Here is a 25,913-nt window from a genome sequence, read left to right as displayed (position 1 = left end):
GAAGATATAGCGCCACTCCCTTGTGATGGATGTGGACTTACCTTTCCTCTTCGTCAAGCTGAAGGTGATTGTTCGAAGTGCATGAAACTGGCGCTGCACGAACTAGGTTCTCCAGATTACAATGAGCTTCGGGTAAGACCAGCAAAACACTCTTTCATCCTTTCAATGAGTATTAACCCACAAATTTGACCAGAAATGGCAGCAATGCCTCCAGTGTGGCATCACAAGGCGCAACATGTCTTTCGCGCAGCCTGGACAAGCTCAAACCTGTGGGTCTGCTGCCTGCGTGGAGAAAGGGTCTTCTCAGCAAGGTATTACCCTTTGGATTGTCTTCGAATGGTGACAATACTCACATGTCATTGACAGAATCTCAGGTTTCCGGTCCCTTGGGGCCGTCATCTGTTGTAAACCAGCCAGCATCCAGCCAACGTCGTCCTGGTCAGCCTGTATCCCTCAACGAACAGGCCCAAATGCGTGTCGCAGCGCTGCGCGGGAGAATCCAGGGTAGGCAGAATCGAACTGGGGTAGAGTTCGGTACAGGCAATACAACGGGATCACTTCTCCACCACGAACACGGAGGGGGTGAACCGGGGGAGGCAAAGCTCATTGTCGGATGGCAGGTCAGAATCATTGTTTCCTTTTAGCGTTCTCATTCAATAGTAATTACTACTCCAGGCCCGAAGCAACCACAATGGCAAAATTGATGGTGACCTTGGTGGTCAAGTTAAGAAATACGCCATGTCGCGCTTCATGCCAGGTATTGCTTCGGAACTTTTTGCCCTTATCTAAAATCTCCTCACGCCATAATAATTACAGACATTAAGGCTGAGATTGTCGAAACGATTAATATTGAATGGGTAAAATCTAGAAAGCATCCCTTACTGCCGTACGTAAACTTCAATCTGGTTGAGTAGAGACTCAAATCTACTCACTATCTATTCCAGGGAAGAGGTATCCTTTCGATGGAGTGGTAATCGCACTCTTGACCCCCACACAGCAGCGTTGACTGCTCAAGAATTTTATAATCATTACAACACACCATCGGAATCAAATGCCGCTCTCAAGGTCGATCAAATACCCACCTTTTTCAAGAGTAACGTGAAGAAACAGAAGGGACCAATGATTTTCTTTGACATGTATATTGACTGGAAGGCTGTAAGTTGCAATGCCTCCGAAATGCCTCTTTTTTTCGAGAGGTAAGCTGACCTAATTCAATCAGTGGAATACTCGCGTCAACCCAGATGCGGCTAAGAAGAAGAGAGGGCGCAACGATTCAGTAGCGTCAATTCCTTCATCAAAGGCTTCAAAGCAACCCAGGATGTCATCCGGGATGGAATGTAAGTTAATCGTGCTTTTTTCTATCAAATGAATTATCTCACGTTATTATTTAGCAATGGCGTCCTTGTTCAGTCCCAATGCTCGTGCCTCGGCTTCCCGGCAAAGCGCACAAAATGCTGACTATGTTACACTTCGCAAATTTGTATGCTTTGCAGATGTTGTAGCTGGATCCTCCGAAATTCTCGATGTTCATAAGACTGTTTCTGGCCTGTTGAAAAGCACGCCTTTTGCGCGAGGAGCAATGAAGTTAGCTTTTGATGTAAGCTTGTTTTTTTTCACCCCCAGTTTCTTCTAACTTGATTATCTGCTAGCTTCATCTCGAAGATGGTTCACAGCTGGTGGCCAAACGCTTCTTCCGTGTAACGTCATCAGACATGGATGATGACCAGCTTGGAGCGGTTGATCCTGATGTGCAGAAAGAGGCAATTGAGAATGAGGCCCACAGGCTAGCCGAAGGCCAATGGTTTTTAAAGGAGTTTTACACTCTCTGTTCCACTCAAGCAAAAGTTAGTGTCGATAAAGGTGCATATTTTTTTTGTCCTGCACGCTCTAAGTATTCTGGGTTTGACTTATAGATTAGCTATTCAATTCTCCTCTGCCTTCGTTGGCGAAGAAACAGATTCATCGGAAAGTTCCTTCGCTTCTGGCTTGCGTGAGGGACCTTCTTCCCTCAATAAGGTCTACTGGTTGGTCGAACCCAAGAGACCATCAACAGTCACTAAATTTAGCGGTACACTGAGCCATCAGATGAACCGTAAGGACCTCCAAAGTCTCACAATTGCTGCGTTCGCACATTTTGTCTATCTGAAGAGCAAGGCGACCAGGGTCTTTGCTGATATTCAAGGTATTAATGTTCCTCTCACATCGTTGTATTTCTGTACCAGTTCTAATGCACGTTTCGTGAAGGAACTACGACCAACGTGAAAGGGAAGGACACAATGGTCCTATTCGATGTTATGACCCACAGTCCAGCAGGGTAAGCCTTTATTCATTCTTCAATGAGACATTGCGATTACTGATTATTACTCAAATCGTGATTCATCAGTGATACCGGTATTGGCGATTTCGGTCCTGATGGAATTGCTTCCTTCCTGGATGACCACCGATGCGGCTCAATTTGTCAGGGCTTGGGACTGCACAGGCAAGTTCCTCAAGCAGCCGGTGACTCTGGCTCAGAGTGTTCATCTTCCTTGTCGGGTGAGGAAGAAGAGGAACTAGAAGATAACGGAAATAAGAGAGCTGGTCCAGTGGACGATGAGGCACAGCCTTTCTAGTCCCTTGCCCTTGTGTTGTGTGTCGACGTCTACTCCCCCATGTTCCCGGGCCTAGTTTTCTTCCCCTTTCTCTCTCTCTTTCCCTTTGCCGTTCTTTCCGTAAAATTTATATCTCCTTTTAAATCATATCCGATAATTTTTTGCCTTTCGCCTAGTACTCACTCTCTACTTTAGCCAACACAAATACTTTTGTCGCACATCTATCTCTTGACAGTTACCTTTGTTGCTTCTCAGACATTACCACTCTCATTAATCGTGAACATCCCCCATACTTTGTTGATCTTGCATGCCCAAATAGTCAAATCTTTTGGGATAGACTTGAACTCGATGGGTGTACTTGTGCAGGCGTGGTGTCTCTAAGTGCATTATCCAAAAGATAAATGGATTATGGTTGTGTTGCGTGGCCTCGATGAGACTGACCTAGGGTTAGGTCTACGGCATGAAATCGAAATTGAACCGCGGCGCTCCCGCCTACCGTAGAGCCTATAAATCATCAAGACTATCTATTTCCAACCCAAGCTCACGAGAAAGGCGGTCCACTGTGTTTCAAAAAGCCACATGAGACAAATTGCCAGTGGTCAATCCACTCATGACCTCTTATTGTGACGGGTGCCTTGAGGCGAAGACCTCACTCTCGACAATAAGATACCTTCATGACCGAGTTTTGAATTCAATCAAAAACAATCACGAAGATTTAGATATAAGTAGGGCTAAACTATTTTTAGACGTGCTTGGTCCCTGGCAAGACGCCGAAACTTTGAACGCCGAAGAGGTATAAAATCCAATAGGACTCGTCAGTGTTCTGCAGGCTCAATCGACCTAAACATCATACACATGGATTCTTTCACAACCATCTCCAACACCTCTAACATCCCCACCAACTCCGACGACGGTGGCAGCGGAAACAACGCTTACTGCGTTGTTGCCTGAGCGCACCCCATAATCCTGTACGTTTTACCATTCCTATTTATTTTTACTCGACTGACGCTATTTCTTACAGATGCACACATCACATTCACGTCCTTATGACTCGCTCTGGCCTACATACGTTTTGAAGGAGTTTTTTTCGTGCCATTTCGTTCACGGCATGGGATATATTTATTACAGGGTTCTTTCGTTTCGTTGTTGTATTACTACTTCTGGAGTTTCTTGCGTGGAGGGAAGGGCTTGGACGTCGTTTGCCGGATTGAAATGTGATTTATTCTCTGATATCTTTGTGCTTCTGAGTTGAATCTTCCGCCACCGACTCAATTTCTGACTCAAAGCCGCCAAATTTTTATCCAAGCAACTTTGAAGACCAGGCCAAATTACGAGACCTTTACTCTCTGGAAAACAAAAGCTGCTATTAGCCAAGGGCTAGTATTGAGACATCTCCGGACCGATTCCCCAAGATAATAATGCCACTCGACTCCCCAAACGTACAGCAAATAACATCATCTACCAAAAGACAATCAACATCAATAACACTAGTATCGCACTCAACTTACCTCTCAGATCATACGAAGTCACAGAATAGACGACTCTCCTCTCGTGCCCCGACGCGACAGATTCATGGTCTTTCGGGCGGGCAAGGCCCCAAATTTGTACCTCTCGTATCGTGCTTGCCCTCTTCCGCTCAACCCATATTGCACGCGTGCCTTGCGGTCCAATTGCGTAGGTGCTCAAAAAACCACGAGCGGCATCCATACTACCGGCGCCATTAACAATATACGAAGCGCCAGGCATCTGGGGAAGAGAGAAGGATGGAGTGGGAGTCAGGGGACCATGCCTAAGCATGGGATGGATGTTGAGCATGGTTAGAGGGTAGATATCCGTTATAGTAACGTCTAAGGAGGGGAGTACCGGCGAAGCGGCAAGAGGCTCTGAGATGGCGTTGGATAAATACAAGTGTGGGATGGTGAGCTTGATGTGGATCTGATAGAGTCCTTGAATAACGTCGTTTGCGAAAACAGTCATAGAGAAAATTTGGTCGTTTGTGCTTGAACAACTTTCTTTGCATCGTGAGAATGAAACGTCCCGAAAATTGTAGGAGACATATTGCTTCATGGTCGGGAGCCCGAAATGATTTGGATCGAGGATAGGCGCGTAGTGATGTAGCTCTACAGAACGGGTTTTGAAGATCAGAATATATGGTCCCATAAATTGAACAGCAATGATGCCATTCCACTAAGCACGCACAGGTGTAAGTAAGATAACAGTGAAATCCCGGGTGGGAACGTACTAAATCTTCCAAATCGCTAGGAGGCGCTGGTAACAACATTCTTTGCTCATTGGCATTGCGTCTTTCGCCCCAGTAGACCAACTCCACGCCCCGAGCGGCAAACAGGGCAACAAGTTGTTGCGTGGTCTCGATTGCACGCACAGTTTGCGGCGATGGCAATGTGATTGTTTGAACCAGCTCAAATGCGCTATCGAGAAACAGACCCGACGTGCTACCCAAAAAGCCAAGTGAAATTTCGTAGACACGTGTCCAATATGGGCTAGCAAGTTCTTGTCAGCAAATACGATGCAGTTATTTAGGAGGATGACCACACTCACGGTACTGAACGAGCAATAGCTACCACAATCTTCTCTTCAGAACTGTCGAGTGAAGCCACGTAAGACGACCACAGACCACCCTGTAGATCCACTCGTGCGCGAAGAACGCCCCCAGATGCGGCTCCTTCGGATTCTGTAGACTTCGTGTCGTACACGTAAATCGCGCCCTCAGAATAGACCACCAGCAACCACCTCTCTAAAAATAGCTGCATCCCCATCATTGTAACACCAAGATGCACTCGGGGTAGCTTAACGAGCTCTGACGTCCGCAAACGCGGCCACAAGTATGCGACGCGGTTTGAATTCCTCACAGACCTCTCCAAAGTCTGCGTTGGCACATCCTGCAGATGTGATGGCTCTTCTAGACCCAGCCCAGGCGGCGTGGGGAGATATGCCTGTTGTTTGTGGAATAGTGATATCCACAGCGACCGTGAATTAGTGACCTTCAACCAGGTGGTGCAGGTCTACGATGACTTCGACTGTCAGATTTAAATAATGTGAACTCATGAATGAAATGGATGGTGCGTACCTGGCGTAACGTCAAAACCTCTGCTACGTCGAGTAGGGCGGCGATCAGCAATAGAACTTCGGTCGGGAGACGTAGGACGGGGGGAATATCGTCAATAACCATCTCCATCGTGAAAAGAGGCCGAAGGCGTCTTGTATGAGCAGGTTTGACCTGGGTTTGACGTTGAGCGCTGTGGGGATCTCCAACAATGTTTGGAACGCAAAAAAGTGCCAAACAACTGGAACCCGGGCCGAAGACCGCACAACTCAAGCACAACCAAAGGCTAATTATAAAGCACAACGGTGACTCTGAGAACTCAAGCACAACTACAGTCGTCGTGTCCGCTGACACACGCACTGCTCTACTATCCATCCAACTCACGCTTGGATCCGAGTTGACTTGCATGCCACGTGCGAACACTTCAAAACGCGCACGGTGCTAAAAATTCGCCTAACATTTGCGACGTCGAAGAGGTCTGAGGGCGGCGATCAGCAATAAACAATTCGAGTTGGAAAGCGCGGAGCGCTTTATAACGGGCATTTCAGACAATGTTTGGATCGCAATACATGAGAACCACGGGAATTTTCGGTGCTGCTGGACCGTATCTGTTTCAATCTATGCCAGCCACCAGTAGGGCTGCGCACCGTCCGTTTGACGGGGACGGCCGTCGATTAACGGCCGTAAATTTGCACTTCGAAAGTCAGAACGGAAGCGGACGGGTCAAAAACGGCCGTAAACGGGTTAGACGGCCGTTTTGCCCACCTTTCGATGTAATTCATTTTTTTCACACTTTTTCGGTACCTGGAAAAAGTAAAAAGAATTATTGAGCACAAATAAGAAAGATTTGCACCTTCAAAAAGCAAATTGCAACCTCAAGGTGTGTAACAGACATTTCGCGGGGTTTCAATTGCGATGAGTATGAGATAACTTTTAGCGTCTTGTGAAAGATGGAGAAAGAGGGAGGATATTTAAATACAGTAAATATTTAAATACAAGAAATCCGTGAAGACGGATAACTTGTTTGTGCCTAGGACTTGCCCGACCTGCTCAATATAGATCTTAAATAGCAGTAACAAATCTAAATGAGATCCGAGGAGACGGGCAAGACCTGAGCGTCTGGATAGCTCGATTGTGTGCGATAAACCGACCAGCTATACAGACGCTGAGAGGGATGGTGGGTGGGTTTGAAAAATTGCTGAGGATACAGGAGACTCTTTTTCACCGCGTCAGAACGATAGTTTGAAGGGACAAGGAGTGCAGTCTCCATGCAATGTCTGTTTGTACTTATGAGTACAAACACGAGGACTCGTTCTGACGCTCTGACGTTATCTTATCCTATAATGGGCTTGCACTCGTTCCTCGTGCTTGCTCATCGCGGAATGAGATAACTTTTAGCGTCTTGTGAAAGATGGAGAAAGAGGGAGGATATTTAAATACAGTAAATATTTAAATACAAGAAATCCGTGAAGACGGATAACTTGTTTGTGCCTAGGACTTGCCCGACCTGCTCAATATAGATCTTAAATAGCAGTAACAAATCTAAATGAGATCCGAGGAGACGGGCAAGACCTGAGCGTCTGGATAGCTCGATTGTGTGCGATAAACCGACCAGCTATACCAGCCAGAGTGTAAGCTCACAACAGGCAGGTTGGTTCAGAGAACTACCCAATCGAGCAGCAATCTGGAGAAATTTCTTGGTGGAGTAAATATAATTACAAGTCGTAGACAGAAATAATACAGGGAAGTGAGTGAAGAGTAGTGAATACTTATACAAATACAATAAGGTAGAGAGTAAGATTCCGATGAGAGGCAGTGAGGAGTGCCAATGGAATTTTGTTAGATAGTAAGGTTCCCATCAGAAGCCGTGAGGAGTGTAGATGGGATTTTGTTGTTGATACGGAAATGTTCAAAGATTACAGCCAACGAGTCAAAATGGGACTTATTGTATGCTTTTGAGGTGCTCATAGGAAGAATCTCCTCCATGCGGCGCCAATATAGTAAGAAAGCGAGGGAAGTCCAACCACCTGTCGCAGCAACAATCTCAGGAGGCACTCCAGCAAGAAGGAGTTCAACAGCCCCCCCTATACGGAAACTATGGCCGAGAACGTGGGCGAGCATGGCGGATGACCATATTTGTGTGCAGAAATTAAGAAATTCGTGCTTGAGGAGGATCTTCGGCTGCTGAGAGGTGGTTGCAATGTACGCGAAAAGAGCGGTTGGTTGATCTGTGGAGTTAATAGCAAGGTGGTTCTTTAAAGCGGCCACGGGGCAGAGAACATCAGGACGTGCGGTGAGGATGACAGAAGCACCAATCTCCTTGGTTGTCTTGGTCCAAGGAATATGGAAGGTTGCAGAAGTAGAGCCATCGCGCAGCGTACGAAAAGTGACCGGTGCAGAACGAAGAACATGATATTTCTCATCAAACGCAGCAGCAGTAGTAACTGCCAGTTCACCTAGCCTGCGACAACCAAAAAACGCGCACAAAGCGAGAGCCCATACCGCTGCATGGAAGGGAGTTGACAAGTTAAGGGCACGGTGCAGAGCTAAGAGATGTTCTATGGAAACAGGGGCACGGAGAGGCCGTTTATGCTTTGTACCCTCCTTGTTTGCTGAAATGCGGGCCATGTGAACCCATTCGTCGTCACCAAACCAAGGTGCATGGTTGATGGCATGCCATGCATGGATGCCTGACAGCCAGGAACGTATGGTATTCCCGGCCTGCTTGCCTTTGTGTTCACCAATAAAGGCGCAAAGGAGAGGGTAAGAGGCGGGCATACGTGCCTCCTCGTCAATGGCCCATGCGTCGCAAAATTGAGTAAAGCGTAGAGTGCCAGCAGCATAAGTGGTTTTAGTGTTGGGCGCATAAACACCACAGATTGCCATCATGGCACTGTCGACCAATCTCGGTGGGAGGGATGCAAGGAGATGTCGTCTGTGACGAACAGCATGAGGTGTATCCCAAGTAAATAAGCGATCAGCAGCTGAGACGTGAGGGCGGAGGGAGCTTGGAGAGATTTGGCATCCTGATTGAGGTTTTCGCGCTGTAATAATCCGGGATGATGAATCTGGAAGTTGTGCAACAAGAGGAGGGATTGTTGATGAGCAGCTTGGCGATGGTGAGGTAGGAAGGACGGTGTGAGAAGGCGTAATAAGGGATGCAGTAGGAAGAGGTCTGACAGGAGAAATGGTGGGACGAGGCTTGAAAGGATGGAAGAAACTTTGATGACATGTGGGGCGCGGAGGAACAGATGTACCACCCACAGTCACCTCGACGACACGTGTCGCCGGTTTGAAAGGATAATCTAGACTAGGCATGCAGGAAACAAGGAGAAAGCTCATCAGGGAGCTTGAACAATGGGAAAAGTTGCTTCCCAACAGGTCCTGGTTCCCCGCGCGAGATAGGATCGGCTGGATTAGCATGAGATTCGACGTAGACAGTTTTGAAAATAACGGAAATAGCCATGAGGTTGATATGCGTACGACGGACTGCAAGGTTAAGATGTATATTACCACTCCGACCTTTATCCAAGGCGCCGATGGTGCCTTGATTGTCAGAGTGTACAAGCAAATGAGCATCATGGAAGCCCTTTGACTCAAGGAAATGAGTGAGGAGCTCAATCGCGACAGTTTCAAGCCAACAGATGTCACGACCCTCAATCTTCCATGTCGGCGAGAGCTGGAAGGCAGCCCATTCATCGCCAATAATAATACTGATGCCCCATGATGTAGATGCGTCAACGTATAAGCCCAGGTCTGAGAGGGGTTCAAGTGGGCGAAGAGATCGATACATTCTTGGCAATGTGAGTTTGACCAACCACCATTTAAGGTCTGTGATCAATGAATGTGGAGGATATTTCGTGAGGAAGTCATCCCCGTGAAAGGTGGATGCGAAGTTGGAGAGGGAAGGAAGATGAGAGCGGCCATCAAGGTGGACGAAGGCGACGTGGCAGAGGGATCCATGGATCTTCTCAACATCACGCAGGTGACAAGGTCGGCCCTCAAAGTCGACAAGAAACTGAAGGACACGCTGGTGGAACTTGTTTCTCTTCCCTTCTGGCAGGCTTACCCGCTTCTTGGGGATATCCCAGAGAAAGCCAATGAAAGTCGTCACAAACGAAAAACACTCATCACCCTTTTCATCATGCCAGGGAATGCCCAGAGACGAGATACGATGGAGCATCTCGGTTCGGTCATAGTCATAACGGAAGTCCCCATCAGAGAATGGGCCAGAGGCGGAAGGGAATCGGAAAGCCTTCAAGTCATCTTCGTATTTCGGTACTGGGAAGACTCCTTCGGCTCTCCAGATATCAACGACAGCATTCGCGATCATGCCAGCATTGCTACTAGCGCAAGCGGCTCCAAACGGATGAGCATGGTTGATGAAAAAATCGTCGGATGTACCTTGAACGACTAGCCAAGGCTTGTGAGAAGGGAGCACAGGGCACGTGCGATGAAATTTCTTGATGTCAAGGGTGCATGCCTGCGTACCAGGCGGCGCATGAGAAATCTGCAGTAGGATAGTAGTTGAGCAAGATGTGCAAGAAGAGATATGATGATATGCAAGAAGAGAGGATGAAATGGGTATGAGGTAGAGAACATGCACATAGATAATACATTTGGAAGGAGAGCAGATGTGGCATAAAGTGGATAGAGTGTTACAGCAGCCGAGTTGAGTGATGATAAGACATCGTGCATAATACACGGAAGAGCAATCATCACGCTCGACGCGTGGAAGATGATTCGTCGTGCTCGACACACGGGAGATGATCATCACGCTCACGCATGGAAGATAAACATCGTGCTGAAAGCACGGAACAGAAAGATGATAGGAAAGATGGTAGGTAACTTGCACAAGGCAAAAATACCCAAAGAGCGACTGGCCAGCAGCCAGCGCTAAGAAAAGAAAACATCTCGAGGCACGAAACGCAAAGGAGATGTAAAAGAGAGAAGAAGAAGATGTGGGGAAGAAATTGAAAGATAGAAACTCACGATATCAGCTACTTTTGAAGCAGTGTCAAACCGCGTAGGGAAATCATCCTTACGGATATAGGAGTTGACAGACGCGTGCCGTTTTGAGGCCTTCGAAAGGTGTTGACAAACACGAAGTTTGTCTGGAACTCCGGGTTCTTGGCGTTGAATGGAAACGATGAGAGAGGAGGACTGAAAAGGGCCGCGGAGAATCTGCTCGGTAGCCTCTTGAGTAAAAGGGCCGGAGAGTCTGCCCGACGCGACTTCCTTAGTGAGATAGTCAGAAACAGTATCAGGATAAGACAAGGTGGATGGATTGCTAGGCATGATTACGGTCTGGGAAAGCGAAGGCATGTGGCCAATAGGGAAGCCGAATCGCAAGTTGAACGGGAGAAGGGGATAGTCATCGAAGAGATGGTGTTTGCGCAATAGAAATTCAAAAGTGTCGGCGTTGTAAGGGTGCAGAATTCTGTTGAATAGCAAAGAGTTGTCGGGAGAGGTGTCATGGAAAGGGGAACGATGGATGATAGAGGATGAAAAGTCTGAGTAGGAAAGTGGGAGAGAGAGGGACGCATGAAGGAAGGCATCAGTTTGAGGGTCGCGAACGGCAAATCCATGAGAAAGCGTGGTGGCGCTTGCTGCCACAGAAGGAGCAGAGGTGGGCGCGTTCGTCCTTGTGAGAGCAGGGGTGTCCGCGGTCGCCTCTGAGGTTCCAACTGATGCAGAGGACTCGATTGTCGGGACTGAGGAGATTGCGGTTGCTGTATTTTGCCCATACCGTTTTGCCGTCGCTTTTGAATTTGACGACCACAGTGCTGTCGGCGTGCTGGGTCGCGTCGTGGCCTCGCTCAGCGCAAATAAGGCAGTCGGGAGTCGAGGAGGAGGACCTGCCGCTGCCGGACGAAAAGGGCTGGGAGGGACGGTTCTGAGAAGAACGGGGGGAAAGCCTTGGTGTGAGTTTCCCAAGTGGACCAGTGATTGAAGGAGTTTTCGTGGGTTCAGGGGCCATCATCCCACGGATGTCAGCCATCATCTCTCGCTGCTTCTCAGAGAGCTTGTAGGCCTGATAGTACCGTGAAGCATCGTATTCCCCGTATTTAGCCCAATGTTCTTGACGAAATTTCAACTCGTCGGATTTCCATGCATCGTAAAGGTCATCTTTAGTATCCTGAGAAGTATAGAAACAAAAATGCTCATTATACCAAGCACTATGAGTCTCGCATGTGCCCTCCTCGTCTCGTTCCTTCTGAAAAAGGTACATGTTTCCTGCAGCTTCCGTCCACTGACTGCAAGACAAGGAAAGTTCCTTGCCAAACCTGGTAGAAAGTTTCTCCACATCTAGAATGACAGTACCCTTGGTTTCACCAGGATTTGGATTAGTCTTCATTGTCGGCAGAGTCGACGCCTCGACATTCAAAATGTTCAAATTCTTGTTTAGGAAAAAAGGGAGAGGAACGGCGATGCAAATTTCGGTGTCGAAAAGGCTCTGCGGGAACGTAGCCTGCCAGGGAACCCCCACAACCCAAGGTACCATTTTTTGTCCGTTCATGCAACGCCGCTTAGCAATCCTAGCCTCTTCAGCGGATAATTTCACGTCATCACCTGGTTTCCTTTTCAACTTTTTCTCTTTGATCTCTTCATCGGCAATCCATTTTGCAAGCTTGGAGTAAATCAGAGTCGGGAAGGAGGCTGCAAAAGAAGGGACCTGGAAGCGGTTCAAATCGGCTTCGTCCAAGGAAATCAAAGAAGCCTCGTCAGATCCGGGTTGGGTGTGAACAGTAGGATCAGAAGCGTGGTTGAAGGTTTTCCGAGACCTTTCAGCATTCTTGTCCTCTATTTCTTTATTCATACGGAGAATCGATATCAAAGGGAGGTTCTTAAGCATTTGAATAATAGTCGGAGAAGTGTGAGTGCGAGGGACACGAGGAGGAGCAGCAAAAGAGTCGGAAGCAGGTGTAGGAGCAGTCTGAGAAAGGGGTGTAGGAGCCGTCTGAGAGCTGTTGACAGAGGGTGCCGTTGAAGTTGCCATCTGAGAAATCTGAGGGCTTTCAGGCATCAAGAAAGTCGGAAGAAATCTTTGAAAAATTGCTGAGGATACAGGAGACTCTTTTTCACCGCGTCAGAACGATAGTTTGAAGGGACAAGGAGTGCAGTCTCCATGCAATGTCTGTTTGTACTTATGAGTACAAACACGAGGACTCGTTCTGACGCTCTGACGTTATCTTATCCTATAATGGGCTTGCACTCGTTCCTCGTGCTTGCTCATCGCGGAAACAGACATTTCGCGGGGTTTCAATTGCGATGAGTCAGCACCATTAGGCTGTTTCTAATTGTTTTCGAGCTGCATTTGAACCACATGTAGCTGAGATAGAGCTTGCAAAAGGTAAATAATAAGACACTTTTGACACAATCAAAAGATAGTACAGCTAATTACGAGGAAATAATAGAATATGTCGATGACCCGTCTGACGGCCGTTACGGCCGTCATGTGACGGATGAAAACGGGTGTTCTGCAGGTCCAAACGGAGACGGACAATTGCCCGTCAGACCCGTCCGTCGACCCGTCTATGACGGGGACGGTGCGCAGCCCTAGCCACCAGACAACCCTCTCCTAACGCTTTGGCATCACAAGGCCCCAAGATAAACGCCACAGCCCATTTATATCCCATTATCCCACCTATACCCCGATTCTGGCTTCGCGACTCGGACGTCCACATGTCTGCCAAAAGAACTTTTGTATCCCAATGCATAAAGTCCTCTGTGATAACCACTGATAAGCCGTTCTTCGGAAGACCCCTGCTCTGAACTGTCTTTACAATGCCTGTCTCCGTTGGTACAACGATTCTTATGTTCAACATATGTTTAACGCTCTTTGGCAGGTGTGGAAGAGAGCATCCGCGAACAATACTACTCTCCAACATGTAAAAAATGGCGCGCATCACCGCGATATATTTGGAAATGAAGATGGCGGATCCCGCATAATGACGGTCACCAAACACGACGGTGGAGGAACGACTCTCACGACACCATGTATCGGATATATCATTGTCACAGAGGGTGTGTGGCCCTGCATTTAAGGGAGAAGTTGGACTGACAATAGCCACATCATCCGTAGGTGAGCTATCCGTGGAAGATGGTGCCAAACCTGGAGACATCTCAGCCTTGGAGCCTGGCGACGTGGTCCGCATCGACAAAGGTACAACTGTCACCTGGTCCTCCCCAACTTCGAGAAAAGGCACGTTGATTGCTGATAAGCTTGTTCATGTTGCTAACAATTTCAACTGGACAGGATTTTACGTTGGCCAACACGAATTTGAGAGTGACCAGAACAATCATCTGGTTTGAACCATGTTTTCTATGTCTGTCTTGCTGTGCTATTTGCTAGCCATGAACTTGATGTACGCCTGAAATATGACTCCTATCGTCATGCCTCTTACAGCGTGCTATCCACTGCCGCGAGAAATGTCTCCATGCCTATCCTGCTTTTCCAACACTTCGTTTACTACCTCAAAGCATTCCTCGGGCTCTCTGAAGATCCTCAGCGGAATCTGTTCGGGAATCCTTGACCGTGCCCATTGAACTCTTGCCTGGAGAGATGGCAGCTTCGATGTAGATGAAGACTTGGATTCAGATCGACTTGGGGTAGCTCGGATCGTGCGGGGAGTTTCAGTCGAGCATAGATCCCCACGTGACCCTTCCTCATTTGACAGCCCAACACCAGCAGGTAGCTGAGAAGGCACAGAATTGACGTGCACAGCCAAATCAAGCGGATATGCAGGGGGTTTCTTATGTCGCGAAGACACAAAACTGACCAAACTCTCCGGTAAAATCCTCTTCAGGCGGCTGAAGTCTGGACGAAAGGCGGTCGTGATGGACTGGGACCTGATCCTGACAGTTATCATAGTAGCGTCCAATGCATATCCGGCATCAACGTCGCGTATGAAAACACCAAGGACCCTGTCAGATCGCTCGCGTGAAATGCTATCCATGAGTGAGTACAAGCAATGGGCGTCAGATGACATTTGTGCTTACTCGGCGTACAGTTTTAAGTCCTGTTCTCCAGAATCACCAATGAGGAGGAACTTGGATTCGGGAAAGGCATCCATTATGCCAATCAGCCCTGCTCGTTTGCGGGTTGCGGGACGGGAAAGAAGCCCAGTAAACAGAGATCTTCCACTGTACGACTTCATATTGATCGAGCCTACGATTTGAGTCAGCAAAACATGGATGCGCAGGATAAGCACCGCTAACCAGGAGGAAGTTGAGATATCTGGAAGAAATCTTTGATAACTGGGAGGAGTTTGTCAGGAGCGTTTGACTGCGTAACAGAATAGTAAGGTTGATCACACTCTCGAACGTGGGGTGAACGTACAACGTAATGAAACCGTATACCTCGGATAAACAGGTTGCCATACCACTCTTTCATCCCTGGAATTACGCAATCCCGTAGATCCTTCACGAACACGTTATGAAATGCTGTCCTCGCTCCGCTCGTAATATTAGACAATTTGACGGTGTCGTCAATATCTGAGATGACACGAATGGGACAGTGGGTGATCGGGATTTGAACTGTGAACGACGTTTGCATGAGAGGCTCGGAATTGGATCTTTCCTGCGGCAATGCAGAGGTAGCTGAGAGAGGTAGGAGCTTGGCAACGATCGTGAGACTGGGCTCCTTGGTGGGGTTGTTCAAAGGAATTCCGTGAGCCCCGAAATGTGGATGTAAGTCTTCCCAGTTGACTTTGAAACGGGCTTGAAAACTTCCAGAATTTCCCGTTATCACGTCTTGAGTTGCAAGGGGACTAATGGAGTATGTGTGTCTACCAGTGATATGCTGGGTAATGGAATGGTGATCTGGGGTCGTCGCGAAGAGGTAAAGGCGAACGGTGCGGTTGGGAAGGACTGGAGACCAAAATGGCTGTAAGCGTGATTCGACATTGGCGTGTAAACGGCGGAGGGCTTCGGCAGGCATGCCACAGTATCTTGTTCTATCTGCATACTCCGGGGTGTATGGAGGGGACAGATCCATTGGAGAAGATAGGGGTGAATCCAATTGGCCTGTGGCTCGCTGATATTCACGTTCTAGAGCTTCGATTTCGCCGTCCATTTTAGCCTCGTTGAGACATAACGAAATATTGATTTCTGAGGTTTCTTCCCTCGAGGTCGATGTGTCGGAGCGTGAGGTAGTATTGCCCGAGATGTCGTCCTTATCCTCAGCTTTTGGTAACGATACAAAGCCTTCCGAACTATTTCAGTCCACTGATATTGATAAAAGATCAGGGCGCTTACCTTTCGCTAGACGAATAAACGCCCGCTGAGAACGAGTGGTGTTTTGGGGGAGCCGATGAGAGATGGCGAATCCATTCACAACAGCTTCCACGTCGAACGGTCTTGGTGAACCTGAAATATGTAAAAATATACCACGTAGGTGCATTGCCAATGTTGAGGCATACCTTCCACTCCTCCTTCAGCGTATCTACGGGCGGCCCAACCAGGGAAAAGGTGTATAATATCTGTTTTTACAGGTGTCACCTGGCTCTTTCCTGAGCCGATCCCCTTTCTCACCCAATCTTTCCAGCTTCTCTTCTGTGGCACAACGGCCGTGGATATGTCTGACCCAAGGGTCTTAACCTGTGAACCGTAAAAGTAGTCTTCAACTTGTGTCGCCGAGGAGGACGCGGGAGAGTCACAACAGAGCGTTTCTTGAGACATGGTTCGAATAGCAGTACGAAAGCGAGATGGGTCTTGTGAAAGTGGCAACGTTCCTGGTCCTCTCCTCGTTCGGAATACAAAGGAAGAAACGGCGCTTGCCCTGCCGTCACCCATCAGTTAGGTCGTTTCGTAAGCGCTTTTGGATACGATTTGGGGTTCTTCCTCCTCTATCCACTAGGAATCGATAAGAAAGAAGCGAACCATGCGTGCATGAGGTCATTTATCACCAAAATTGGCGTTAAAGGCGCTTGAGCCTGGAAAGGGCGCCACTTCAAAATACATGACTGGCAGCTAAAAGCGTTTCGATACACATGGCAAAAACATGAATAAATGAGAGCGTCGAGGAGCAAGGAAAAACTTGCCAACTGCCACCTCACGGGGAAACAAATCCTATTGGGGTCCTCTGTCCCGTTGTCCCGTCAGGCTATGTTTGAACAGCTGACTCTCCCTGATGAGTAGAGGTGGCCATATGTGTCGATCAGCCTGGAGGACAGAGATCACAATTGACATCTGGTCAAAAGACGACACTGTGGCCCGTGGGTGACCCACAACAACTGTGTGAGCCAGATTCTGTCTGCAAGAACAAAGCGACAGGTGAATGAGAAAGCCGCCGGCGTGAAACGTGTTACAATAGTGCTCAGCGAAGTTACTTCGTTGAACTCCAACTTACGACTGGAACTTGAAGATAGGTAACGATATTATAGTTGTCGAGTGCTGAGTGAGGTGTTTGAATGCTGATGTTGTGCTGATGCAAGCTTTGGGTGCCGAGGCCGCCGCTATAGATTGAAAGATCCATCGTCAGATTCAATTGAAGACCAAAAACTACATAACACAGCAGGTATTGTAAACAACATCGAAATGTCCATTGAAAATGTCCATAAAGTCCAAAACTAGTCCAAGGGTTCGTAGTAGTCAAATCGAGAAGTATTGAGGCTGGTGTTCAGAATTGGTTGCAACTTTTAATTGCAAGTCTGACCGCCTGGCCCACCAAAGAAGAAGTATGTCCCCCACGAGCCACCTTGAGCTGCTTGTGTGATGTTGATGTCCCAACACTTATTGGAGCCGATAACAAGTTTCTGTAGGTTGGTCCAGACACCAACTCCACCGGGTTCGTCGCGCGCGGTGTAGTAGATGGTACGCTGGAACGCTGACTGACCGAACCCATAAGACGGAAAGATTGAGCTACCCATCTGCGGCCAGCGATGATCTGCCGAGTCTCGCGTCACCTCTCCACCATACTCGACTACCTCCGCGCTCTTCGACAACTGGCCTGAGCCGAAGATCTTGGTTGGGTAGTATCCCACAGCTTCGTAAGCTCCAGGACCCTTGAGATACAACCACCAGTTCCCGCCGACGAGTTTCCATTGCATCTCGAATCCCCATTGTCCCCCACCGAAGGCGCTGTAATGCGTGAATCCGCGGCCCAAGAACCAGTTCTTGTTGGTCTGAACGAAAGCTGCGCAGTCCAGATTCCAACACTTCTTCGTCTTGTAGTTGTCGGCTGTATAGAAGATGAAGAGAACCGCGTTCTTGGTCTTGAATTTACCAGGATAAACAACCCAGCCTCCCTCAACCGTCTGGAGATTAGCCCCGGATCCACCCACATACCACTGCTGCGAGAGCGAAAAATCGCCAACTGGATTCCAAAGACTAAGCCACGAATTGCCACCGAAGTTTTTAACGGTCTGGCTGGCTACGGCGTAAAGGTGGGGCTGAGCAGCTCCACGTGCAACGAGCTGGCGGCGGGAAGAGCCACCATCCCCACCATTGTCAATGGTAAGAGCAGGCTCGGTGTCATTCCCCTTGCTGAAGAAATCAGCCAGCGTCCTAAAGCTGGTCAACTTCTCGAGGGTTAAACGAGGGAAAGGGATGGTGAGGTCCCGACAATAAATGACGTTCCCGAAGCTATCTTTGAGATCAAGCTTCAAAGGAGACTCCACAAATTGGGTTTGAGGACCATCCGCTGTTTTCGCATTCTCCTCGGAGCATGTGTCAATGGGAGCAGGGGCAATGTGGTCAATACCCTGGAGACGTAGGCCAGGTTGTTTCTTGACGTCTACGCAGTCGCCATATTCGTCGTCATAAATGAAGGAATGGGTAACTTCCCCGATACCATGGTACATGGTGAGGATGTGCGACTTTATCTCTTCGAAAGCTGTGGCGTTCTGAACAGTGGTGTGCGCCCATTTGTCATAAGTCGCATCGGTGACGCCTGCAATGAAATCGTTGAACTTGACAAAGCAACTACCGTCATGGTCTTTCGGGCCGGTGTTGTGAGGGATGGCGAAGGATGGAGTGGCGAGGGTAAGGAACCCAAGAATAGGGAAGAGGTCGTTCAAAATCATAGAGGGCGACGTGCTGAAGGAAAGAAAAGGGCCTGGATTTGACTTGAGAAATCATTGCACATTTATATGTGCAAAGAAGCGCTTCAAATCAATGGAGTGGTCTGCGAAGGCGTTCAAATGCATATACAGAATCTGAGATGTGTGAGAGTCAATGGTGAGCCAATGGCCGAACACCTCTGGTTTCCCGCAAAAGATCGAATTCGGGCAGGAGATGAGGAAGTGAAGCCGCCAAGAGAACGACGGGGTTTCACCCGTTGAGTGACTGGAATTGCCGCAAAAAACTCGGAGCGTCTCGCATGAAGTTTCTGAGAAAGAGAAAAGGGCATTGAAGTTCGGAGAGGACTTGAAAACGCCAGAGCATGGGTGCACCTATGGTCACAAAAAAATCGAGACCGAGTACTGGCTCGAAGCTAAGGCAAAACATAACAGAATTTGAAGTGTATCCTGGCACCTCGCAACAAAAAGCGCCATATTTTCCGCACAACATTGAGTTAAGGTAGGAGAACAGGGAGTGCAGCTGCCAAGGACAAAATGAGGTTTCACCTGTCAAATGACTGGCGAAGGGAATTGAGAGTGTCACTCAGTAATTTTTGGACCAATGAACAAAGAGAATTCGTAGACGCCAAAAACGGCTGCACCCATAGATATCAGTGGATATGGACTTCTGCGGGGAACAAACAGCGAGTCATATGAGTAGCTAGATGTGCATAGAACAGATTTGAATGATTCAGTGGGATGGTCTGCGGGGGCGTTCCAACGCTCACCCACTGCCCAGCAACATGATAAATCGGGTCCGGAATATGGATGGGTCAATTGCCAAGATGGAATGAAACGCATCATGGCTTCCGCACGAGGTTGAATCCAGGCTGGGGAACAGGGAGTGACGTCGCCAAGGGAAAGATGAGCTTTTATCTGGCAGATCACTGTAGGATTTGCCGCGGCGTGTTTGGATCGCGACTCAGAAAATCTTCGAGACTGAGCGAGATACGACTATGCAGGCATGCAGTTCGCAAAAATCTGCAAAATGGCTGCACCAGATGTTCACAAGGCCGTCGAGACTGACGTCAGGAATAGATGCGGAAGATGGGCATGATCCGTCATGACTTGACCCGTGTCCCAGCTAACCCTGCCAAGTTGTGACAGAAACCATTATGTTCGCCGCACAAGTTCGAATGAAGAGTGGAGTCGCCAAGAGGATGAAGAGGTTTCACCACTCGCCTGGAGAGTGTCGTTAGGGGAGTCTTCAATACACTGCCCATGGTAAATATTGGTTATACCCGACTTCGCGAAGTCAGATGCCCCAACGATTTCAAAAAAAGCCAAAGGCCGAAGTTTCAAGTAGGAATGTAGATAGAAATGGAGGGTTCAAGGTCAATTCAAGGTGGCGAAGGAGAACGTTCCGGTGACATTTTGTGTGCCATCATTGTTTGGGATGGTGTGAGTTGGCAAACAGCGCTCGAGCCGTTGAACTGCGAAATATAGTGAAATAATCATTACCGTGTCCCTACTGTATAACTAAGTACTACACTAATCGTTTATGTACCTTATACATGATGCATTCCAGCCAGTGGAAGCCCCTTACAAGTTATGTCGACCCGGTTGCCCTCAAAAGGAGTCCCCTCAAATTATCCTACACAATCCGCCAACACCTCATTCGCCTCCACACACTCACTAGGATCTCGAAAGATCCTCAACGGAATATGTCCCGGAATCTGCATACGCGCACGACAAACCCGCATCTGCAAGTCACTCCTCCTCCTCTGTGCATCGGGAAGTGACGCTTTCCTCGTAGGTTCCATGGATGACGTCGAGGCGAAGGAGGAGTTCGATTGCATGGCAGAGGACTTGATAGATAATGAGAGAGGTGGTGTGGCCTTGTTGATCAACTTCGCATAGACGCGTGTGGAGAGAGGTGACTTCAACGAAGATTCGGTGGGGCTTGGTGATGGTCCGGAGAAGGTGGTTGTGGAGGCTTGAGCTGTTGATGATGGGGGCCATAACTCTCCGCCTTTTCCATTCGCGAAAGCCTCAGGCTCATCGCTGATCGGTGCTGAGCTGAAATACTGTGACCCATTTTCTGGTATTTCCAAAACGCTGAGCAAAGAAGTTTTCTTCTTCTGGGAAGAAGTCGCGGAGCCCGAAGAGGTTGAGCTCAAGCGACTAATCACATGATCAGATAGGGCTCTCTTCATGCCTACGAAGATGGTCTCCTGGTTGGCGCGATCGACAGAATCAACAGGAGAAGTGGTGGTACTGTCAGACCTGGGGACGAGTGGAGCAGACGAAGGTCTGGTCCCAGCTGCATCCATCACATCCCAGCCAGTAGGGTCATTGATTGGCTCTCCCGAATCCACGTCTCTGATGAACACTGCCAGGATAGTGTCAGGACGTTCGCGTGCTATACTGTTCAGGTCATATCAGCAAGTGCATAGCTCAAACTAGACATAAAATAATGTACTCAGCATAGAGCTCCAAGTCTTGCTCTCCAGAGTCTCCAATGAGGAAGAACTTTGACTCGGGGAAGGAATCCAGGATGTCAACGAGCCCAGCGCGTTTGCGAGCGGCGGGAGCCGAAAGAAGTCCACTGAACAAAGACCGGCCAGCATAGGACCTGAGTTTTATCGAACCTAATACAATGTTAGAAAAAGTGAGAAAGCAAGGTTTTGAGATGGTTTACCAGGGGGAAGCCCTGCGACTTTGAGGAAGTCGTTTACAATAGGAAGAATCTCAAAAGGGCCATTCGACTGATAAGACTGATTAGCTTAGTCCAAATGTTAGAATGGGTAGCACTTACTACGTAATGAAAGCGCACACCCCTTGTAAACATACTTTGATACCATTCCCCCATCCCTGGGATAACATTCTCTTGAAGTTCCTTCACAAACACGTTCTTGAATACCGCGCGCGCGCCACTCATGATATCTGACCTCTTCACTGTGTCGTCAATATCAGAGATGACGCGTATGGGGCAGTGAGTAATCGGAATCTTGATCATGCACGAAGCAGGCGATGTTTGGACTACAGGAGGAGCTTGAGGAGAGGGGGTCAAGGTTGGTGGCATGAGTTGAGCAATAACCTTGAAGTTATGCTCTGCCACGGCATCACCGAATGCAATGTGCAACGCTTCAGAATGCTGACACATGGCTTCCCAATCAACTTTGAACCGCGCTTGAAAACTTCCATCTGGGCCGGTAAAAACATCGTGAGTAGCTAGTGCTTTATGTTTTTCAATGCCCAAGGCATCGGTCTCGTCAATAGAATCAGCGCGAGGAGGATTTTGGTGTGGTGATGCGAAGAGGTGAAGGCGGATAGTGCGGTTGGCAACTGCTGAGAACCAAAAAGGTTGTAGGCGAGACTCGAGGTTAGCGTGAAGACGACGAAAAACTTCAGGAGAAATGGTAGATGCCTCCGATATAGGGGCATCCTGCGGAAGGTCCGATATCGAGGACGAGGGAGAAGAGGATGCAGAGTCAGAATTATTATCCCTTATTCGTTGATATTCACGCTCTAAAGCTTCTATTTCATAACCTTCTGTTATTTCTGTAGGACGTGGAGGAAGTTTGACTTGCTTGAGGAGTTCTTCTGTCGAGGCCGTCAAAGGAACAGAGTATAGTGTGTTGGGCGCTGCGTTAGGATCCTCAACAAGTTTCGGCAATGCCGCAAAACCTTCGAAGATATGTCAGTGATGTAGGAGAAGATCTAGATGAGGCGCACTTTTGGCCAGACGAATAAAAGTTCGTTGGGTACGGCTTGCATTTTCCAGAGATCTATGAGAGACGGCATACCCAGAAATGAAAGCTTCGACTTCAAACGGCCTTATGGCTGGAAAGGTGCTCTATCAAAGCCCCCGTGACAGAAATGTCGAGCACGCACCTTCGGTCCCTGTGTCTGCGGCGTACCTTCGGGCGGCCCAACCAGGAAAGAGACTGACAATCTCTGTGCTGGGCAACGAACCCTCACCATTACCTCTTCTTCTCGGAAAAACCTTCTGTCCTGCCCATTCCCGCCAATTTTGACGATCCTCCTGGGGGGCGGGCTGTAATAAGCCCCTTATGGTATATGTGCCCTTGACACCGGGTTCACTGTTAATATAGCCTTTGACGCGGGTTCCCGCCGAGGACGCAAGAGATCTCCAGGAGGACATGCCTTCGGACATGATGGCGGTTATAGAGTGAATGATGCCATTTTGCAACGACGATGCGTTGAATTCGAGAAGCCTGAGAAAGGGACAACGAGATCCGTCACGGTGACGACCAAACTTTTGAGCGCTCTCCGCCCGACTCCGACAACCCCCATAACGCCCAAATGAACGCGCTGAGGCTGGCAACGCGATGCTGGCGACCGAACGCGCTTTTTGCTGCGAGATCGTTTACCAGCACTCAATGTGCCATGTCTGCTCAGAGTGGCCTTAGTTCATCCCTCGAAAATGTTGCGCAAAAGATTATGGAGCTCCTTGATGCTCCTCGCCCAATAAGCAATGGCTTGCAAATGCGACCCGACCGTTTTGTTGCGGTCAGAAGTCTGGTGAGTCATACACATTTTAACCCAGAAACATATTCTAACTGACCGTGAAGCTAGAGCACCCGGATATCGACGGAATGAACTTTCTCACTTTGGAAAAACTCGTGCAGGAAGACGGAGACAACCGCTATGAACTACTCTACGAGCCGTACTCACACTCCCTTGGCATGGGAGAACATGTTGATCAATGGTGGATTCGAAAATCTCGGAGTCTCCTCAAACCTGTACGGCGTCTGTGCTTGATCTCTTTTCCCTGTTAACACGCTCTTTAGAAAGTGGAACACGAAATGAGACGTGTTACGCAGCCTCGAGAGTTCACACTAGCGCTCCACATCACAGGGTTGGAATCGTGGCCGTCCATCAGTGCGTATGAAACCTCTGCATCTCCCATCCTCAACTAACACCGTTACGTAGAACGTACGGGAATATCCAGGATGTCACAACCACACATTTATCTACAGACTCAAATCCCGGATTACATCGCTAGCAGCGGTATGTCCCATCACCTTCCTCATCCTACCTTTCTCACAAGGAATTTTGTGCAGCCGAGCCCAAGGAGGAACAACTTCTCATATACATCAACCTCAAGAAAGCCATGGACGCGGGAATCAAGTTTTACGCTTCTAGTGCGGGGTTGGCCACCCCTGGCGACGAGGCGGGCTTCCTGAGACCGCGATTTTTTCAGTACGTTTACGTTCGTGTCATCCAGCGGAAAACTCTGTTGGGAAAGCCATCACAACCTTGGTTGGTTACGCCGAAACGACCACTCTCGACAACCAGGCTTCGCTTAGGGTTGGCTCCCAGACGTCGGTGAATCATTCCTTCCATCGAAATTCGACAAATTATTGATATCTAGCCTGTGTTAGCTAATCTCCCGTGCTGCATCGAGAGGGCTTCCAAACCACCACGGGGAAATATCCAGTCTCGACTCTGGCCCCAATAGGACACTTGAGCAGGTAGTTGTTGTGGATATATCCTGCGACTCCCCGAGCTTGCAGCAAGTGCATCCAAATCAGCAAATCATCCTGCTACAACCTTCCCTGCAGAATCCTCTAGCTCACTTGTGAAGAGCGGTGTGGAGTCGGTCAATACTCTCCGTCCTCAGACCCGCTATTGCTAAGGAGCGCCAAGGACAAAAGAAGACCGTCGTGGCATGCTCACATGAGTCGCATCAATGGATCAAGTTCTTCGGTTTCATCTCCACTTACTTATATTCTAAACTTCAAAAAATGGCCTTCGCCGACTCATCCTTCCTTTCGTTCCAACTACCAGGACGTCGACCCTTTCATCATCTATCGCAACCCTTATTCATAATCCACGACCCCGTAATCTACCTTCATGCTCCTTTCCAACGCTTTCCTCGTCATTAGCCTAACCCTCAGCGCAAGTCTCGAATCTGGAAGTGCTTACTCTCTTTTCCGCCGAACATCCAGTTTCTTTCCCAGAGACTGGGAACCAGAAATATGCAACCCAGACTTTGAGGGCTCAGCACTCTCAGTGGTCGGCAACCACGGAGAGTGGGGAGCCGAATCTATCGAGCCTGGCTCCCACATTATCGGCACTAGCACACGTGGGGCTGAGATCGCCAACGCGGACTTTCATTTTACGTTGACGCATAATGGAGAGACTCCGAGGAGATATGTCATCCAGTTCGTTGTTCTGTTCGCCTTTCGTTGTGGTAGATTGAGCTTACCGATGCGCAGGGACGTTGATCACGCTGATTTAGTTGTTGGTATCGTGAATAACAAGCTCCAGCTCCAAAATCTGAACATCAGTGACCCGTCAGTCAACCCGTTGCTCTTTCTACCCCTTCAGTGAGATAGATAACATTATGAAAAATGCAGGACTCAGATTTGGAGCGTTCAATGCGAGTTCTGCGACTCCGGCTTCGCAGGAGAAGATGCGTATCTTGCCGCGTATGACTGTACCATCTCCTCGCCCACGACGGAGGAGTGTGTTGAGCTGGGATTGAATAAGACTCAGCCGTTGACGCTGGTTCCGTGTAGTAGGAGGGACGAAAAGCAGCTCTTTCAGTTTTGGACTGCTAATGCGACAGCGCGTGGGGAATGAGGGGTTTGCTGGCTGGATGGACTGGCTATATACATTATTCTATGCTCACGTTATGTAATAAAGGATTGTGTTTGGCCTGATCATCATGAGTACTCGGAGGTTGTGTGTCCATGTTAGACACATTACCAGCCCTCCAACTTGATCAACGTCCAGGTTGGTCCCAGGACTCACATCTGGTTATCGTCCAACGTCACTGAGGGCACCCATCGCCCCCACTCGCTTCGTTTCGAAGACATTTTCTATTCCGAAACCAACTGGCCGAGCGGTTATAACTTGGTAGCCCTGTGACACCCTATGTCCGGCGAAGAAGGGGGCCTCGAAGATATTCAAGAGGTACGCCCGTTCAGCTCTCAACCTAAGGCTCTAACTCATCTCAACTTAGTCCGAAATTTCTGGAGACAATGAGGTGTACCTCTTCCAATGGTTATCGTCGTCGGAGAAGAAGTTGTCGGATGTATCGCTCGTGAGCTAGTTGCATGTTGGAAATCCGCAATGTCCTCATATCGCTCCTTTATAAGGCCGATTTGAAGGTCCAACAACCTGGTTTTGAGAAATCCTTGATCAAAATTGTGTCTGCTCCAGAACCGTATCCTGCACCTGGGCGCGCTCTGAGGAATTTAGTTGGACGATGTCTTGTCA

General features: G+C 48.6%; 8 protein-coding genes across 8 annotated transcripts; 4 read left to right on the top strand and 4 right to left on the bottom strand.

Moving 5' to 3' along the window:
• Nucleotides 1-121: 121 nt before the first annotated feature.
• Nucleotides 122-2,612, top strand: LACBIDRAFT_329879 (uncharacterized protein; the record flags this gene model as incomplete). Its single annotated transcript, XM_001884146.1, has 11 exons — nt 122-132; nt 194-620; nt 676-757; nt 817-886; nt 945-1,155; nt 1,220-1,337; nt 1,392-1,597; nt 1,650-1,860; nt 1,919-2,182; nt 2,245-2,314; nt 2,384-2,612. The coding sequence occupies 11 exons, from the start codon at nt 122-124 to the stop codon at nt 2,610-2,612; spliced, it is 1,899 nt and encodes a 632-aa protein (XP_001884181.1).
• Nucleotides 2,613-3,957: 1,345 nt separating this feature from the next.
• LACBIDRAFT_329878 (uncharacterized protein) lies at nt 3,958-6,437 on the bottom strand (the record flags this gene model as incomplete). Its single annotated transcript, XM_001884057.1, has 8 exons — nt 3,958-3,968; nt 4,035-4,049; nt 4,100-4,778; nt 4,834-5,092; nt 5,151-5,614; nt 5,680-5,848; nt 6,040-6,133; nt 6,335-6,437. 8 exons carry the CDS (start codon nt 6,435-6,437, stop codon nt 3,958-3,960), a joined length of 1,794 nt encoding a protein of 597 aa, XP_001884092.1.
• A 7,006-nt stretch (nt 6,438-13,443) lies between these two features.
• LACBIDRAFT_303461 (uncharacterized protein) lies at nt 13,444-13,971 on the top strand (the record flags this gene model as incomplete). Its single annotated transcript, XM_001884145.1, has 4 exons — nt 13,444-13,455; nt 13,506-13,683; nt 13,742-13,861; nt 13,916-13,971. 4 exons carry the CDS (start codon nt 13,444-13,446, stop codon nt 13,969-13,971), a joined length of 366 nt encoding a protein of 121 aa, XP_001884180.1.
• Nucleotides 13,972-14,069: 98 nt separating this feature from the next.
• Nucleotides 14,070-16,338, bottom strand: LACBIDRAFT_303460 (uncharacterized protein; the record flags this gene model as incomplete). Its single annotated transcript, XM_001884056.1, has 6 exons — nt 14,070-14,607; nt 14,659-14,827; nt 14,878-14,944; nt 14,999-15,864; nt 15,916-16,026; nt 16,080-16,338. 6 exons carry the CDS (start codon nt 16,336-16,338, stop codon nt 14,070-14,072), a joined length of 2,010 nt encoding a protein of 669 aa, XP_001884091.1.
• A 959-nt stretch (nt 16,339-17,297) lies between these two features.
• On the bottom strand, nt 17,298-18,683 carry LACBIDRAFT_303459 (uncharacterized protein; the record flags this gene model as incomplete). The annotated part of the gene is made up of 1 exon (XM_001884055.1): nt 17,298-18,683. One exon carries the CDS (start codon nt 18,681-18,683, stop codon nt 17,298-17,300), a length of 1,386 nt encoding a protein of 461 aa, XP_001884090.1.
• Nucleotides 18,684-20,154: 1,471 nt separating this feature from the next.
• On the bottom strand, nt 20,155-22,646 carry LACBIDRAFT_294871 (uncharacterized protein; the record flags this gene model as incomplete). The annotated part of the gene is made up of 7 exons (XM_001884054.1): nt 20,155-20,313; nt 20,356-21,086; nt 21,142-21,310; nt 21,361-21,427; nt 21,478-22,349; nt 22,398-22,505; nt 22,583-22,646. 7 exons carry the CDS (start codon nt 22,644-22,646, stop codon nt 20,309-20,311), a joined length of 2,016 nt encoding a protein of 671 aa, XP_001884089.1. The 3' UTR covers nt 20,155-20,308.
• Nucleotides 22,647-22,988: 342 nt separating this feature from the next.
• Nucleotides 22,989-24,018, top strand: LACBIDRAFT_303457 (uncharacterized protein; the record flags this gene model as incomplete). The annotated part of the gene is made up of 5 exons (XM_001884144.1): nt 22,989-23,207; nt 23,258-23,428; nt 23,477-23,567; nt 23,619-23,696; nt 23,750-24,018. The coding sequence occupies 5 exons, from the start codon at nt 22,989-22,991 to the stop codon at nt 24,016-24,018; spliced, it is 828 nt and encodes a 275-aa protein (XP_001884179.1).
• Nucleotides 24,019-24,542: 524 nt separating this feature from the next.
• Nucleotides 24,543-25,274, top strand: MISSP22.4 (ectomycorrhiza-regulated small secreted protein; the record flags this gene model as incomplete). Its single annotated transcript, XM_001884143.1, has 3 exons — nt 24,543-24,853; nt 24,908-24,985; nt 25,049-25,274. 3 exons carry the CDS (start codon nt 24,543-24,545, stop codon nt 25,272-25,274), a joined length of 615 nt encoding a protein of 204 aa, XP_001884178.1.
• Between the last annotated feature and the right edge of the window lie 639 nt (nt 25,275-25,913).

Source organism: Laccaria bicolor, genomic scaffold (assembly GCF_000143565.1).
Source record: "Laccaria bicolor S238N-H82 LACBIscaffold_24 genomic scaffold, whole genome shotgun sequence".
Classification (NCBI taxonomy): Eukaryota; Fungi; Basidiomycota; class Agaricomycetes; order Agaricales; family Hydnangiaceae; genus Laccaria; species Laccaria bicolor.
This window is presented reverse-complemented; position numbering and strand designations above follow the sequence as displayed.